Source organism: Orbicella franksi, chromosome 9 (genome assembly GCF_964199315.1).
Source record: "Orbicella franksi chromosome 9, jaOrbFran1.1, whole genome shotgun sequence".
In the NCBI taxonomy this organism is placed as follows: Eukaryota; Metazoa; Cnidaria; class Anthozoa; order Scleractinia; family Merulinidae; genus Orbicella; species Orbicella franksi.
This window is the reverse complement of record NC_138153.1, coordinates 21,455,565-21,474,220: the sequence shown is the minus strand read 5'-3', so window position 1 is coordinate 21,474,220 and position 18,656 is coordinate 21,455,565. Positions and strand designations below refer to the sequence as shown.

General features: G+C 38.9%; 2 protein-coding genes across 2 annotated transcripts in view; one reads left to right on the top strand and one right to left on the bottom strand.

Annotated features, from left to right (window-relative positions):
• Positions 1-8,653, bottom strand: part of LOC145497952 (phosphoglycerate kinase 2-like) — an 89,413-nt gene extending 80,760 nt beyond the window's left edge. Inside the window, exons 1-2 of the mRNA XM_081477830.1 lie at positions 8,525-8,653; positions 8,317-8,367 (exon numbers count right to left, since the gene is read on the bottom strand). Coding sequence (XP_081333956.1) covers positions 8,317-8,367; positions 8,525-8,586 — 113 coding nt within the window. The 5' untranslated portion in view covers positions 8,587-8,653. The remainder of the gene's footprint in view (positions 1-8,316; positions 8,368-8,524) is intronic.
• A 115-nt stretch (positions 8,654-8,768) lies between these two features.
• Positions 8,769-18,656, top strand: part of LOC145497912 (heat shock protein 75 kDa, mitochondrial-like) — a 46,186-nt gene continuing 36,298 nt past the window's right edge. The window contains exon 1 of the mRNA XM_081477786.1: positions 8,769-8,943. Within this exon, the coding sequence (XP_081333912.1) occupies positions 8,769-8,943 (175 nt within the window). The remainder of the gene's footprint in view (positions 8,944-18,656) is intronic.

Below are 18,656 nucleotides of genomic sequence, written 5' to 3'. Positions count from 1 at the left end.
GGAGTTTGAGCTCTTGACAGAATCATTAAGACATGCACCTTTTCATTGAGAGAGGAATGAGAGGAGGCATCTCAATGGTGAGCAAGCGTTATGCAAAGGTAAACAACCTCCTGGTTGAAGGATATGACCAGGGCAAACCAATAAATTATAAAACTTACTTAGATGCCAATACCCTTTACAGCTGGACGATGAGCTTGCCACTACCAAAAAGGGGTTTAAGTGGAAGCGTGTCTTGCCCACAGAAGAACAAATAATGAAAATGAAAGACAATTCAAAGAAGGGGTGGATACTAGAGGTAGACTTGGAGTACCCTGAAGAGCTGCACAAAGAACACAGCAGCTATCCACTTGTGCCAGAGAAAAAGGTCACAGAAAAGGAGTTGATGTCGGTTTACCCAAAGCATTTGATGGAAGACTTGAAATTGGACCCACCAACCAGCGAGAAGCTAGTGCTGACGTTAGAGGACAAAAAATTTATGTGGCACACCACAAGAACCTTCAGTTTTATCTCAAACTAGGGCTGCATTTGAAAAAGGTGCACAGAGCGATTGAGTTCGAACAAGAATACTGGATGGAGCCATACATTTCGATGAACACTGAATTCAGGAAGAAAGCAAAAAATGATTTTGAGGTAACTTTTACAAACTGATGTACAACTCGGTGTTCAGCAAAGTGAAGGAGAACTTGAGAAACTGTGTCGATATAAAGATTGTCCAAAGCTGGGAGTCAGACAAGATACATCGTTTGGTGGCCAGCCCTTCATTTGCAAGGCATGAGACATTTGGAAATGGCTTGGGAGGCATACACATGTACAAAAGCAAGCTCCTCCTGAACAAGCCTGTTTATACAGGTATGACAATTCTTGAGAACAACAAGATCTTGATGCATGAGTTTTTCTATAATTACAGTGAAACCTCTATTGAGCGGACCCCCAATTAAGCGGACACCCGCTATTAAGCGGATACTTAGCCTGGTCCCAAAATTAACGTCTTATACTTCCCTTTATAATGAACCCCTATTCAGCAGACACCTCTATTAAGCGGACGCAGACACTAAAATAAATAGTTTTTGGCTAATTTCTATTGTTGAAAACCTCTATTAAGGTGGCTGAAGACAGTCTTTGATACCTGTGTTCATTCACCTTTTTCTCTAAAACCCTTGATCCCTCAGTCGCCAAAAATGGCAGCAAGCAAGTTAACAACACAAACTTTGTTTTTTTTTTTTTTATGGTTAAGCTGACGTATGTACCATGGCAACATGAATAAATATAAACAGGCCTTTAAAATCGGTTTTGTTTATTTATAGAAAATCTAGACATTAGATTTTCTTTATAATTTGCATGCAACAAGCTTGTAGCGATTCTCACAAGTTAACACCATTTTGCTAATAATTTAGCAGAGATCTTTAATTATCCCTTATTGAGGGTTCACTGGAATATCTAGAATTTCCTTTGTTAAAGTTCAATTATTTTCAATACTCCAGTTACTTATTTCCTTAAGTATTTTCGTGCCAAATTTCGTAAAATTCTAATGAGGGGTTTTCGAGTAAAAGGCGTATTTCCGAGTGCAATTTTCATTCAATCGCAATTTTTTGACTTACTACACATGTGCTGCATTTAACTGGGTTCTTTCGGTAACAAGGAAAAAGCTGAGAATTGCTGGGTTCTTTGCATCGTTATCTTTTCTAACATATCTTTGTAATAAAAGACTAAAGCCATCAATACACTGGGTTCAATTATAGAGAAAAATAACGCAGGTAGGGCAGGTGTTGAGTAAATAAAATGATCGCTCTATTGATGGCATGTTTGTTTTTTTGCAATCCTTGTGCGCATGCTGAATTGCATCAGCAAAAACGTGCGCGAAAACTGTGTTCGGCCACCTTAAGCGGAAACCGGACTGAATTGACAACGTGGCATTGGATTATGTCCTTGAAATAGTCGATTAAATGTACTTGTATTATCGTTGCTGTATGGAAAGGGCATTATTACAAACAAATTAAAGTTTGTAATAAAAGGTGATGAACTTGAACTTTGGATAGCTTTGTTAACAACCTCAAACTTTATTACAGTACAGAGGAACCGTTGAATGTTAATTGTTAACAAACATTACACAATAAACCTTTATTAAGCCGACACCCTCTATTAAGCCGACACTTGGGAAGGTCCCGAGGACATCCGCTTAGTAGAGGTTTCACTGTACTTGAAAACTAAGTATGAGTCGAAGTGTGTGCTTATTTACACAGACACAGACAGCCTTCTCTTAGATATCCAGACGGAAGACGTTTACAGAGACATGGTGGAAGACATTGGTTTGTATGACACAAGCAACTGTTTACTATTTAAAAGAACACATGCTTTACAGTGACAGAAATAAAAAAGTTCTAGGTAAGATGAAAGATGAGTGCGAGGGAAGGACGATAAAGGAAGCAGTTGCTATAAGGCCAAACATAGGCACGCAAGACGCAAGGCATGCAAGAGTTATTTTTTTGTGAAGTGTTGGAGATAGGAGCATTCATGGAGCTGTTTACAGTAATGATTTGGTTAATTTGACAAGTTTTTTTGGTTGCGATGTACAGCAAGAGAGAAACTGGGAATTAATGATGTACATACGATGTTACATCAGTAATGGTAAGACAGCTAAATAGTAAGCCATAAAATGTTTGACTGAAAAACTACAGTAATCTGACACCTCTCCAGATTAATGTATACACCATCTTATTTTTTTTCTTTGATTTGTTCTTTGATAAAACCCACACTGTGATTGGTGTGACACATGCACATGCATAACTCCCACACTCACCAATCACATAGCCCTTCCAACCCCCAAGAGGAATTTTTGCTCAAAAATACTCAAATTAAGAGACCTTTTCACATTTTGTCTCAAGATTACGCTCTGGTGGTTGTGGAAGCCTGTATTTCCAATGTCTGAGCTTGCTTAATTCATAAGCGTCTACTAATCAAAGACTCAAAGACTGAGTTTTTAATTATTGGCTCCAGCCATCAGTTACCAAAAATCTCAATTGACTCCATTACCGTTGCTGACTCCACTATCCAACCTCTAGCAAGTGTTTGCAATCTGGGCTCCTGGTTTGACACTACAATGTCTATGTCAGTCCATACTGGCAAGATTTGCAGTAAAGCATTCTCTGACCTGTACAGAATTTGGCAAAAGACTAAAGACAACTAATAAACTAAACTAATGCAGCTGCTAGACTAATTGTTAACCTATCCAAATTTGATCAAATCACCTCTGCCTTGTACGATCTGCACTGGCTTCCTGGGATTTATCATGTTCGGCTTAAACTGTTACTTCTTGTTTACAAAGCTCTTAATAATCAAGCACCTGAATATATAAAGACCTTTTACACATAAAGACTAACACAACTTATTGCCTGCGCTCCCTAGACCATAACTTCCTTGCTGTTCCCAGAACCAAACACAGGACATTAATTTTATTTTGGTGATCATGCCTTTGCACACTCTGGACCTTTTCTCTGGAACAAACTAAGACTAAGTCCAACCCCGACTGTCTTTAAATCAAAGTTAAAAACTTACTTATTTAAATTAGCATATAGTATGCCATAGTCTTAAAATATGTTTTTCAATTGCATTATTTTTAAACACATTTTTCTTATATTTTTATCGTAATCTTAGTCTTACATTGTAAAGAGGTTGAGAATATTTTATAATTTTTTTAGCCCTATATAAATCTATTATTATTATTATTATCATCATCATCATCATTATAGTGAATGCTGCACGGGTAATCTACATCATTGTCATTTGATAATTGAGGGATATCAGACAGTATGTCTAAAGATAGGGCATTGAATCACCCTTGTCACAAAACTATTCTTCATTTATTCTGACAATAGAATGTGTTGGTGTCAGTATCTACTATACTGACTAGCAGTAATCAAAGATCATGAGTGCATTTGACACTGTCACTTTCATATATGTACCTTAAATGATTTAATTAGCTGACTTTCAACCTCTGTCTATTGCTAAAAATAAACATTTTTCATGAACAACCGAGGTTTTACACAGACAGATATATCATGGTATCAAAGTCCATGCCAGCGAAGAGGTCCCCTGTATAGACTACGATGGCCGTTTTGTTGTTCAAAACATTGCATGACGGCGCCAGTTTCTGTAGACTTGCAAAAATAGTAGGCCTTCAAAAAAATTTTTTGAGATAAACTCAGCATGAATTCAAAACGCAAACAAAAGAAAAAGCTTAAACTCTGGCCTGTAAGCAATTTTAAAGCTCCCATTCGATTTGCATTCATGAAAATCTTCTCATTGGCCCGAAGGGAAATTCGGTTAGGTTTGTACAATTTCATAATTCAGGCTCTGCGTCTATGCCAAGTTTTGTTTGTTATTTTTAATTTACTTTCAATGACCTGAGACTAAACGGGACCAGAACAACATAATCATTTACATTCATGTAAAATAAATAAACTGTTATTCACTAAGCCGTTTAACTAGCTGAACATTCTTTCTAGGTGTTTGTTTACATAGCAACATTCTCTAGTTAAATGTGCGGCTTCTGTTTCCATTCATTTAACCCGCTATAACGAGCTAGACAACTCGGTAAGACAGTTATAAGCATGACGAATCATGGCCATCTGCCGAGCTATACAACTCGGTAAGTTAAAGTAATATATTCTGTGCACAGAAATCAAAGCTAGCAAAGTGAAACAACACATTTCCTCCATCGCTTTATTCCGCTCAAAGCAGTGTTGGTTTTTGGTCGAAGACAAGACAGTGGACAACAAGCAGCCGAACTGCACCTTTGTGTTTGCCCCGATTAAAAGTCGTACACATTTCGTGAAGACATCGATAAATCTTAGTTACAAGGTCATTTTACGCCATTAACTCTAACTTCAAACTTCAAACACGCAACTTGCCGGTAACAGCAGATAAACACATGGAGATGCCATGAACACATGGAGACGCGACGAGCATAGACATGACGTCATTTGCCCCTGAAGAATTTTTTTTTGGGGGGGGGGGGGGGAAATTGGTGTCTCCCGATAGATAGACAGATTCACAGGTCTCGAATTTTTATGCATTACGTGATTAGAAATGCGTCCTGTCGAACGCAATAATGGGAGTTATAAGATATTTGATTCTCATGCAAGAGACGAATATAGTAGAAGCCATCCCTCTGGTACATGTGCACTATTAGAAGAGGGGGGCGTAGGGGCCTATTAGAAACCAAAAAACCATGTAAAAACTCGTCAAAAACCACAAAACCGCAAGAAATAAGTCCAAAACCGAAAACCAAAATAAAAGCCCTCACTAACAAAGCTTTGGTAGCCTTCAGAATCTCTCTTTCTGTTATTTAATTTACCTAAACTTGTTTTACTTTCTGAAGTTCTTTCTGCGTATTCCCTCATTAGTGCAGAACACTTCGTAGTCTAAAAAGCTCATTTTTTGTGTAAATGGGCTCCACAGACCTATAGCAATGTGGAACTAGAAACAAATTGCACGATAAAATGATTTTAGATGATTTTCGTTTAAAAGAAACTGAAGTTACTTTTTGATTGCCATTGTCAGAATTTTCATGTGTGTACGCACAATGGCAGCCTCATTTTACAATCAAACTAGTATATTTTACAACCAAACAGTCTCTCCTTTGCTTTTATTCCACCTGAACACAGCGAGTGAACGCAATGTTATTCCGGCAATGAAAAGGGGAGACATCTCACAATTCAGCTATACAAACTGGTTGGTCCACAGTCTAAGGTCAAAGTCCACAAGATTTTATCCCCGCCACGTGATATTTGAAAAATAGTCTTTTGCTTTGATGTTATCTTTAGCTTTTCATAGTCTGCTTGGCAGCTGCTATGACCCAAATAACTGCTGCTAAAGAGACTAGGCTTGTCATTTATTCCTATAACTGTTAATGGTCCCTTGGAATTACAGTTTTAGCGTGATTGCGGGGTGTAACTTCCTTGGCAAAACCAGAAAAACCGTAAAATGCACTGCCAACGCCCCCCTCTTAGATGTACCATCCATTGAGAGCTTAGTACAGTATTTCCAGACTATTATAAACACTCACTTGATGACACTTATAAACTCAGAGGAGTGCAGATTAATACATATGAAATAACTGCAATGAACAGTGAATGCTGTATTGTAGGGCTTTACGCACTCTGTTACTCAGGTGCAAAGTCTTATGTGTAATTATTAAATACCAAACGTGACAGTGACCACAATCTCCCCTAAAACATAAGTGAACTCACAACTCAAATCAACTTCAATACAATTACCACAGCTTTCACTTTCATGTATCAGTCAGTCCAAATAAGCAAGTTTTGATGATGAAATATATATTTCAGTTCAGTTTCATGATATTTCTTTGAGACATGCATCTATTAGCAAGGTACGTATCACACATGCCATTCTTAGAACCGCTGCACACCGCAAATGATCAACACTCGGTCGTAGTAGCACTTCTAGCTACAGCCCAACTTACGATCTCAGATTGTCTTGTTAGTTTTGAACTAGTTCCCATCTGGTAGCTAAAAATTTCCATTTGGCGACTATTTTTTACCACTTTAATAGTCGCTAAATGGTGACTTGCAGATTTTTTTAAATTTCGTGCCCTGTACGAGTGAATAAAAAAATATGTACAGGCCATCCAAACTAGCAGGAGAATTCTGTGTAGCTACTGGAGAATTCTCCAATCTCCGATGCCTAATAAACACTCTGACTTCTGGAATCATTGCCAATTATTTCAATCTGGCCTAATACCCTGATCTGGCTCATGCTGATATATATACAATGAGATAATTTGATCATAACATTAATATCAATTTATTATATGAACACCAGTGAAATACCAGGATTTTTCCCTTTACTAAAAAATCACATCTTCATCATTCTACTTTTATCTTTCACATTGTGAAGATATCATTCCTTTTTGATAACATTTTTCTCTTGTCCCTTTAACTACACTTAAATTTGTTGATGTAAGATAGAAACATCTTCAGATCTTCTTTGGTCGTTTTCAGCAATCTTCGCAAAATGTTCGGAAATGTTCAGAAGCGTTTGTCTGGCCTTCGGAACAATTTTGGAAAATCTTCGGAAAGTGGTCGGAAATCTTCGGAAAATCGTCAAAAACATCATCATTAGTATGTTTATATAATAAACAGAATATTACATGTCTGCTTGTGGATACAAATTTTATCTTCTTGTGTTCAACTCAATATCAATAGTGAGATATCGAGTTGAACACTCAAAGATAAAATTCATATCCATGGGCGGGCATGTAATATCCTCTATTACATGTGGCCAATCACCGCTGAACGAAAACTGAAGTAATCGAAGAAATTAGCGGTCAAAACTCAGATTTGGCGTTGTAGGATTTGGACAAATTAGAAGCAAAAGCTCAGCTGGAAAATATGAAGAAAGCCACCTCAAGAGGGATCAAAAAATTCAAGAAATGGTGCAACAAACGAAAGCTGAAAGTTGACTTCAATTGTGTAACACCAGTTGAGCTAAATGAATTACTTCAAAATTCTATGCTGGAGTTAAGGTGGCTGAACACAGTTTTCATGTGCGCTCTTGCTAATGCAATTCAGTGCACGCACAAGGATTGCAATAAAACAACAAACATGGCATCAATACAGAGATCATTTTATTTGCTCAATGCCCACGCTATCTGTACTGTTTTTCTTCATAATTGGACACAGTGTATTGATGGTTTTAGTCTTTTACATGTATTACAATGGTATGTTAGAAAAGGTGACAATGCAAAGAACCCAGCAATTCTAAGCTTTTTCTTTGTAACCAAAAGAACCCAGTTAAATGCAGCACATCCGTAGTACGTCGAAAAATGGCAATTGAATGTGGAATAGCTTTCTTGATCTTGTGGTTACTACACATATGGTTTATTTTTGCACTTTCGCTTGCTCTAAAATATTCCAAAAAATGCCAGGGAATTAGGGGTGGGTCGCTGGCAATTTCATGCAGGTGTTAATGAGTTTATGACCTACATGACAAATAAAGTATGTATGAATGTATGCACTTCGTGTCCACGTGACCTTGGTCACGTGTACATGAGGAAAACAGAGGAAAGCAGTGCCTATAACGGCTGCCGTGTCAGATATCAGCAACTAAATTCGCCGGTAATTCTGCGGCCCTACAGCTATCTTAAGTGTACCATATGATGGCCATAGACTGTGTAGCAAACAGAACCTAGAGAAAGAAACCTCCTCGAAACCCACGTAAACTGTAGTTTGAAGGGTGGGGTAGGCATTATTTGCTTACTTCGTGCATATACATGATTAGCTGCACGACTTTACGTACCGTTGATTATTCGTAATCTCCTTCCCTTTCAGGGGTACATTGAAGTCCACTCTGTCGAATAAAAATAGCATTTCTCATTTTTTCCGAAAAGGAAGTACAAATTAAGTCTAAAGCTTTAGGTTCACTCTAAACCTGGATCATATCTGAAGCTGTAAGTACACGAAGTTTGGAAACGATGATACCCACAGAATGCAAAAACGTAGCTTACCGAATCAAAATGCGCTTTCCCTTGCAGTCCACAGAAGCGATAGTTAATTTTTTAAATGACATGATGACGGTTTTCACTCATACAGACCAACCAGCAGATCGTAAAAGGACTGCAGTGACAAAGCCCCTTGCCACAGTAGTTTCCTCAAAGTAACTACGTCATGTAACTGTAATAGACGATCTACAAGCCACGCGCGCTCCTTTCTGTAGTGTTTCCGGGCCGAGAGGTTCCAAGCTATTCCAATATGGCGGCCGCTTTGGGTTTAGTACTACAAACATGTCGTATTTCCGAGCGTTGTTTGCTGTCTCGTGCTTCCAGATTGAAATACTATCACAATATTTTCTTCCGACAGAATTATGGGCTTGCAAAACTACGTCTAATGAACTCCGAATCGGAACCAGATGTTCAGATACCAAATGGTAAGGTTAGATATTTTATTTCCCAGCGTGCCCAATCGACGAAAATCGATCATTGGAAGGCAATCGATATAGTCAATATAATCGATTTTAATCGGCTAAACCACAGAATGCAGGGCCTCTTTTAATCATCCACCAAACAAGCTGGCTCGTGTGGCTCATTTGCGCCTGCCGAGCCAAACGAGCCACTAAATTTTTAGACCTCGGACCTAAGGACGTTTGCGCGAAAATGTACGTTCCACTCGATAGAATGTTTTAGATTTTTTAAATTTTTTTACTGCAGTCAGATAATGAGTTACCTGTTTCAGAAATACAAAAACAATTGGGGGTCACCGACGAAGTCAATGGTGCATTTTGCAAAAAATTCAAATTTCTAATCAATAGATTTTCTTCACTTTTTCACTAAATGAAGAAAATCGGTAGAGAAAATGATCCATCAAAAGAAAAATAGGGGTCACCGAACATCTAAGATTGTTAAATCCAGGCAAAGCTATAGCAATGGTCATCTGCCCTATAATTGTTCATTTTATTACTTAGTGTGCGCTTGATGCATGACATGGCGGGTGAATTTGTGTGCACAGTAAGGATGCGCAGAAACAATTGGCACAAATGTCCTTAAACACAGAGCGAGCCTATTTGTGCTTTCCATTATGCCAAAGATTCCAGAAATTTCAGTTGGAATTCAAGTGGAAAGGCCTGTTTCGGTTTCTTCCAACTGGAATATTCGGGATCACCTCTGGAGGTGGTCCACTTATTTCAGTCAGAATATTCCGACTGAAATTCCCCATTCCATGTTTGACAAACCAGTTCTTTGCCCTAATTAGGGAATTTGGAAAAGACATCAAAAATGGCAAGAGCCATTCGTACTGGTTGGCCCTGTTTAATTGGAAAATGTCCTTCCATCTTCCTCAGGTATATCCACTGATCTCTGACTGGTCAGTTTGGCACAATGGAAAGCACCCTATGTAATGAGGCTGAGCCACAAAGGTGCTCAGCCTGCCAATCAAAAATCCCAAGGGATGACCAATGCTCCCATTTAATCGGCTTATTCACTCAGGCTAATTTTAGCACGTTGCACTCAAAATTCATGGGGAGCGACGGGTGTAATTTTCCGTTTTATTCTAGAAGTAAGCAATACCTTTTGAACTAAATGAATGATAGCTTCAGGAGAAGAGTTGAGAAAGATAACTGACTTTTTCCATTTCAACTTCATAATTTTTTTCGTCCACTTTCAAAAGTGTATTGTATGAATTCGAGCTGTTTACTCAAATTTATAAAATGTTGTGTCTAATGCTTTTGATGCCAGAAAAGGAAATGGAGTGTGTTTGCTCCTTTGTGGATTAACACAATTAAGAAATAAGTTTGGAAACTAAACCTCATAAAAAAACCCAGATTCAAGCAGACTGCAAAGGTAATGTATTTTATCTTTTTCTCAACTTGTGAGCAGGTGGAATTCAACAAATCCTGCAATCTGATTGGTTCCTGGAGTGAGCGGAATTTTCTCATCCGGACCGCCACAGCGGGCGGAATGCTTTGAGTTGATCTATTTTCGTGAACAAATTAGCGGTAATCATCAATCTTTCGCCCTTTTTACACTTCCATAGACGACTAATCTACGCAAGTTTGTATCTCTGTTCACCTTTAAATGGCAAGGAAATCCACTGTAAGTAAATTCAATTGAGTTTTTTGAAGTTGTGAGAGTTTGTTTGGCTGTTTGTAGCTCGGTGCTGTAATAGCATGTAATCCTGTGTGTCTCTCTGAACAATTTTAAGTAAAAAATGAGTCAATTTCAGTCGAGTTTACCTCTCTGATCATTGCTGTATTTGAAAGAATGTGTGTGGAATACACTTAATGAATATCTTCACTATCTGCTTCTCGATTTACGGTAGGAAAGTCTGACTTTGAGTGATTCACAACGACTGACAGAAATTGTTTTTGTAGTACAACTTCAAACTTTGCACAAAATTTCACACCAAAAAACACTTTTGGAGAACAGTCGGTCTTTTACGAACACAATTTTTGTTTTTATTGCATTCAGACCATTCAGCCTTGAGTCTTCCTTCTCTTTTGTAACGTTGATATTCAGATGAAATTTCACTCTGCCATTTTTCAAGTTCTCTGTGTTTTCTTCATAGTAATTTTTGTTTCCAATTTCTTTGCTCCGAGTATAGAACAGTTTGAGGAATAACTCGGTATTGTTCAATTTACATTATGTTTGCACAATCACGATGCTCATAAATCTGAATAAGTTTGAATATCCTACCAAAATCCGTCTGTGTTCACAGGCTAACCAAAATCACCTCTTACGAGATTTGTGTTTGTTCACGACATGCTCAGATGAATGGAAGCAGGTAGCTCATTGACTGCAGACATCAGCTTTGTTATTTAAGTTAGCAGTGAAATTTGAATATTCCATGAAGTGACAAAGAGAATTCATTTTTTTTAGTGCAGAGTATACTATTGGGATGGTTGAGGGGGTTGCTGTTCGCTACTCAAGGCACTAATCCAATAACACCATAACGCCATAAGGTGTAAACTTTAATGTTTGTTTAATTAGTTAATTTTAATTAATCAATTAGCCTTGCGGGAAGGGGGGCTGGGTGGGGTAGGTACCCGAGTGCATTATGCAAAACATGTCATACTTACTCTGCTCTCTTTGATAACGTGACAAAAATATATGTCTGGTTTTGCAAATCTCATGCTATCCCTGTGGTACCATTCTCTTAAGAACAAAAGCAATTTGCTCCAAACACGCACGCAGATTAGTTAGCGTCAAAGTGGACTATATGTTAGGTGAAAGATACATTTCATACAGGACTATCCAGGAACGTTGAGTGCTTTCCCTTGTGGTAGAACATAACATGTAAGACGCATGCATTCCAGCATTGCTAGTGTGATAAACTCTTTTCTCGAGTTCAGATGCACGCTTTTTTTTTATTTTTTGTAATGAGTGATATCACGCCCTTGTTTTTGCTGGGGATAGCAGTTATATTTCAGGTAACATCAGTTCTCCTTTTAGTGCAAAAAACATTACTGTGACTGTGTTATCTTCTGGAATCTTCGCTAGCTCGATTCAAGAAATGTTGTCTGCTGTTTTATAACTATTGTGTATTTGCCAGGGTTGAAATCGAGAATGGGAACATATTGCTTCTCCTTAGCAGCTTGTTTGTTTCCTCTTTTATGAAAGAGAGCCCAAAGTTCATATTCAGCCAAAACTTTCCTGCATTAGCTACATGTAAAACTACATGTAGTAAATTTGTGACAAAAGAAACTTCGCTATTATTGCCACAGACTCTGTGGCACTTACTGAAACCTCTAATTAATTTCATCAGTCAATAAGGTGACTCGCTCACCGATGTGGGATATGATTTTGGTCAATTAAAGATCTCTATACCTTCAATACTTCTTGTTGAAACGCTCCTCGGTTATATTACTCGATAGCATTGTGTATTAGTTTGATGTGGTTTTATTGTTTACACCAACTCGGCTGGCAGCAGAATTAGAATGCACTATTCTTAATTAGATTTTGAAATTAAGTGGTTACTGCTAGGCAAATTACACATTTTCAAACTTGGTGGAAACCTCAGATACCATAGCACCCACGCAAAAACTGGAAATAATTAAATAATTAGATTAGTTCTTGTTTATCAGTGAAATGAAAATTTACATTTTGAATAAAACAAAGTCGTTCCTCTTCGATTTTTCAGCAGATATTTAACTTGTAAAATTCCATTTATCTCCAGCAGTGAGTTAAAAAAATACACATCTTTCTTGTATTTTCATGGAAACAAAGGTATCTTGTTGCATACCTTGGCAAGGAAAACAAAATTATCAAACTACAAATGTTGGCATGAAAAGTAATGCTACAAAATGAACGAAACTCAAGATAAAATACCACAATAAATTTAAAACTGTCTTGACAAACTGTAATTGTAAGGAGCTGTAAGTTATTTTTGGGCAAAACACAAACATGAAACACGCACTGCTAAGATTATGTCTTATCAAGTTTTTGTCCGCTCATATTCTGCAAAGGGGAAAAAGCCTAGTTGACTACCAAGGGAGAGAACAGCAGGGGTTAGGACCTGTGTGACTACTGCATCAGAGTCGTAAATTACACTCTGCACTATCTGAGATTGTCTCTCTAGTTCTTTGAAAGGCATCTTCCAAAGTGTTGATGTAAGTTTTATTTTCACTGTATTTTTATTACATACCTTATATTATTCTATATAAATGACTGTTGTTTTAATGAAAAAAAAGGCCACTACTATTGTGTGACGATTATTTTGGCTTTCCACCATAATGATTACTCAAAAAAAGCCAACAAAGTGCTTTAAAGGTGGCATCTTCTTGCCTTTTATAGGTTTGCTCCGTGTTTAACACATATGAAGATTATTCCTTGTTCTGTTATCCACTGCCAAGCAAAACAAGCCACTAAATAAATAGACCTAGGTCTTAACACATATAAAGATTATTCATCATTCTTTTATCCACTGCCAAGCCAAATGAGCCAAACGAGCCACTAAATTTATGCACCTTCCAAAGTGGCCCTGTATTTTGTAGTTTAACCGATTTATTAATCGATTATTATCAATTGCCTTGATTAATCAATGAAAATATTGCTATTAATTGTATCGCTTTTCATCGATGAGTCTTGAAAGAGGATACTTTAAATTTTCTCTTGAGGAGACAGCATGTGTGTCAGGCCGGCTACGTGCATAACTCCCAGGTAACTGAAAGAGAGTGATCTCTATATAATGCATGGATGTCATACTGATTGGGAGAAGTCAAAGGTTTCTATGAGTATGGATTTGCTGTGACAACAGGAGAATCACTTATCCTGGAAAAGAAAATCGGTAGCCGTAAAGAGGCATTCTGGGTGGGATAACAACAGACGGTCGACCCAATTAAAAAATGAGCTGTAGTTTGATATGTTTCAAGCTGTTGTATCTTGTAGTCAGTAAAGGAAAATGGGCTCAAACAATTCAAAATTTCCTTTGAATTTCTTTGTTTTCATCATGAACAAAAGAAAATCTCTTGAGCATTATGTTGTTTTGCTGCCACTGAAATACATGTACATGTAAAACTGAAAAAATTAATTTTAACAATCAATGAAAATCAGTAAAAATCGATACTCTGACAACTCTCTTGATCATTGCTTTTCATCAATGTCCAGTTTTAATTGATTAATTTGATTATATTGATTAGAATAGATTATATCAATTATTGGTTTTCATCGATTGGGCACACCAGGTTTATTTAAGCTGATAACAACAGAGCTCTGAAATTGATTTGTTGCAAAAGAGTGAGATTTTCGAAGGCATAGTCATCGGTTGTGATGCTGCAGCCATCACCTGGAAAAATTGAAGTAGCTAAGGGAAGTGGTCAAAACTATTATACATATAAGGGACCCACTAGAATAACTTGAGACTACTGTCTCTTCCTATAGCCCCCCACCCTTATCCAGATACCAACGGTTTCTTTTATAGCCCCGCCTCATCCCTTGGCAAGTGACCCATGGTCTCTACTACAGCCCACCCCCCTCCCCTGACAAGTGACCCATGGTATCTTTTATAGGCCCCCCTCCCTTCACAACCTACCCAATGGTATCTTTCATGACCCCCCATCTCCCTCAATATCACCTCTATTTGCTGCTAACCTATGGTCTCTTGCTTAACCCCCCCCCCCCCCCCTCACTACACACACAAAGACAAACACAGAGAGAAACAGTATGCCGGGTTGGGTACACTATGGTCACATTATTTTTCCTTTAATCGATCTTAGAATATACAATAATCTCTGGTTTGCATACCTATAAAAATTAGAAATAAACCTTTTGGATGTTTGAAAACAAGTTCGACAGTCATGTTAAAGATTTTTTAGTGAAGAAACACAAAAAATCCCCACATTGTTTTGCGCTCAAGTACATGGTGTCCCTTTAATGAATGCCTGACTACACAAAGCACATTAACTCTGAACATAAACATAAACTGTGGACTACTGTAATAGTGATTAACCAACTTTCATATTGTTAAAAACCATCGACGCACAAACCACAGAATTGAGAGGCACTCTCTTCGATGCGTAACCTAGAGTAGCTAGGGTTTTTCTGAAACCGTTTTGTCTCTAGAGCTAAGATGCTAGCCTTCTAACTTTTAAAAACACTTCTGAACAAGTTTACGAGCTTTAATGACGCTAAAATCTCAAAAAAAAGTGAAGAATTATTCCCGCAAAAGTCGCCAGTTCACAAATCACGCGCAAGTAAGATTCCCCATTTTAAAGATTCCCCATTTTAAAGATTCCCGCTTTTAAAGATTCCCCATTTTAAAGATTCCCCATTTTAAAGATTCCCCATTTTAAAGATTCCCGCTTTTAAAGATTCCCCATTTTAAAGATTCCCCATTTTAAAGATTCCCCATTTTAAAGATTCCCGCTTTTAAAGATTCCCCCTTTTAAAGATTCCCGCTTTTAAAGATTCCCCATTTTAAAGATTCCCGCTTTTAAAGATTCCCCATTTTAAAGATTCCCGCTTTTAAAGATTCCTCATTTTAAAGATTCCCCGTTCCCCGTTCCCCATTCCTATTCCCCGATATCCCGTTCCCTGTTTTAAAGATAGCCAAAACTTTGTGCCAAGCCGCAGGATGTCTTGCATTCTCACAGAGGTACGTGTTGCGCTAGCGACTTCAGACGTACAGAGTATTTTAGAAATACCGGCAACTGATGAGATCCACATGGAGGATCGAAACCATGGTCTTGCCTGAACTAAGCCGAACAATGGCATATAAAACACGCGAAACAGTTAACGGGACTTGCGTGTAAACAGCTACACTTGAATCATGTGGTGCCAGAACAACCAAAGGAGGAATAAACCTATACATCGAGCAAGAGAAACATAAACTCGATCAGATAGCTGCAAGAAACATAAGAATGTCTCTAGACAAACGTATAGCTTTCTCAAAGTAAAGCTACAGCGTCTCCGAAGGAAATCGTACGAGAACAAATATGATATCCGTGATAAGGATCTACATACTGTGCTTGTAAACAGTTCTAGTCACAGCCGGGCCCGGTGTCACAATATAGAATGTAAGTAAGCAACATGTTCACGGTAAATTTCATATTTTGTCCCTCAAAAGCAAATTCATGGAGACTTAAAAGCATATCTTGCAATAGAAATGAGCCTAAACAATGCATAAACACATGGCAAATTACAGAGGTGTCAAACTCAACGAGTCGACATGCAGATAACAGCGCAAACCATGCAGACCTTTGACTTATAAAAATTTGCCATAGCACGATCTAACGGTTCAACTCCGCTTAAAATTCCTCCTTATTACACAACATGAAGTGCCCTTCATGAACACGAGTGAAGCGACAAGAAAGGTCGAGTGACCGAACAGAGAACGGCAAATGTGCAAATGTCACAAACCGTAGGCGTCGTGTAGGCTTGTCAACCCCATTTTACGTAAATATTAAGCTTTTCCCAAAGCCAGTGGGTAGCACTGCCAACAGATCTTTTCCGGATACCAGTGTGGAAATTGCGTCTTTTTGCTCCGTTCGTAATTCGCGAGAAATTCCAAGTTCGCATAAACGCTTGAGAGATTCCTCGAGAGCGGAATCGAAACTAACAACATCACTTTCGACAGAGTTTGCCATGTTTCTTACCCGCACGAACGAAACGAAACTGACTGACAGACAATTGACAGGCAGGGTCAAGCCGTGCCAATCAGAAACTCCGTTCGTGGGCGAACGGAGTTTCCTAAAAGAACAATGACCTCGGGCAGGCGAGATTTTCTTCGCTCCACCCCTCCCTTATCCTTCCTCTTGCCTATCATTCACCCCCTTGGTAAAACTTTCTTTCTCTCCCCAGTCTCCCACTGCATGAAAAATTCAAGATGGCGGCTAAACTTTTTACGATGTGAGCGCTCGCTCGAAAAAATCTCGCCTGCTCTGCAGGCTACGGATCATGAAAAAATCGCAAAATTACACTCTATCACGCCCGGTCAGGCTATTTGATTAGCTTGATTAGAACTGTTTGCAAGTACCGAAAATGTAGCTTCTTGACAGGTCTAATTAGCTCATTGACTGATTTGTTACAGGCTTATCACCAAGGGCGGATTGGCACATCAAAAACAAAGTCTACAGGCTCCCCTGTCCCCACCTCGATCACTTTGCTCTCCGAATTCTTCTGTTTCACACTCGCCAGAATTTTTGTCTGTCCCCGCTGGGAGCCTGTTCACAGGCTAGGTTTCCAGACTTTCCGCTGTTATCTGCTTGTCGCTTCGCAGAGTTTGACACCTCTATCGTGTGCTTATAATTTCTTTAGGCTCATTTCAGCATTGGAAAATATGTTTTAAGCTCTTTAAGTATTGGGTCTGGAGGGACAAAGCTAAGTTTGAAATATTCCGTGAACATGTTGCTTACTTGCACTCTATATTATGATGCCCGGCCGGGCTATTTGATTGGGCCGATTCGAACTGTTTGCAACTACAGAAAATGTAGCTTCTTGACAGGTTTAATTACCTCATTGACTGATTTGTTACAGGCTAATCATCAAGGGTGGGTAGGCACAACAAAAACAAAGTCTACAGGTTCCCCTGTCCTTAGACTGCAAAACAGTCGTTTTTGGACGTTTTCGGAAGGCGCGAAGCGCCGTAAGCGCGATCCTCGCGTGTGAAGTGCGCGAGCCTTGCATTCGCTTCAGACCGGGAGCCTGTTCGCAGGCCTGTCAGACGAGAAAGTCAGTCTGCTCTGATCTCTGTAATTTTTTTTTTATTTCCACCCCGGAAACCACAGAAAAGAATAAAGTCAATTAATTTTCACCGGAAGTATGAACTTTGGCAGCTCAGATTTCTCGGGAAAATTGTTAATCTTTTTCATAACAACATGTAGGCACGATATCCGTTGTTGATAAAGTTTTGCCAAAGAAAAAGTGTCAAAGTTTATGTCTACTAAGGAAACACACTTTGATTCCAAGTGATCTTGCTTTGGCAATCTGGTCTTTGGCGATGCTGGTAAACGGGCAAATGCCTTCGTGTTGTTTCGTTGCCCGCTTGCAATCACATACGTTTGTAATATTTAACTCTTCCCATGTGCAGTCGGCAACACGACAAGTACGTCTTGATTCATTAACATACTTTCACCTGCTATTTCCTGCCCCCTCTTTAGTTTGAAATTTAACCAGAAATAGACTGGAACTTTGTTAAAACATCAGTAATATGTGCACTCAACTCTTCTTCTGACTCCCAATGTGGACCACTTTTTTTCTATTGTGCGGTAAATTATCGACTCCATGGGGATTTAATCGCTCCTCATCAAACATAGTAGATTGACAGTTTTCTCACCTTTCCCGCTTTTCGACCAATGGTATTTCACTTCGCTCAGACGATCTACGCGCGCAGAAATAAAAAAATTACAGAGATCAGGGCGGGCTCACTTTCTTGGCGCCTCTTCACAAATAGCCTGCGAACAGGCTCCCGGTGAGCTCGAACACCCGCCCCGATAGCTTTGCTCTCCGAATTCTTCTGTTTCGCACTCGCCAGAATTTTTTTCCATCCTCGCCGGGAGCCTGGTCGCAGGCTACTTCACCAGACTCCTTCCCGCCGGATCGCTTTGCTTATCGACGCTCGCGCGTGTGACTCAAAGGTGAGCCTGCTCTCAAGCTAACCGTGAAGCTCCGTGGCTCTCTCGCAGATCTCTCACGTAGGGAAACATCAAGAAAA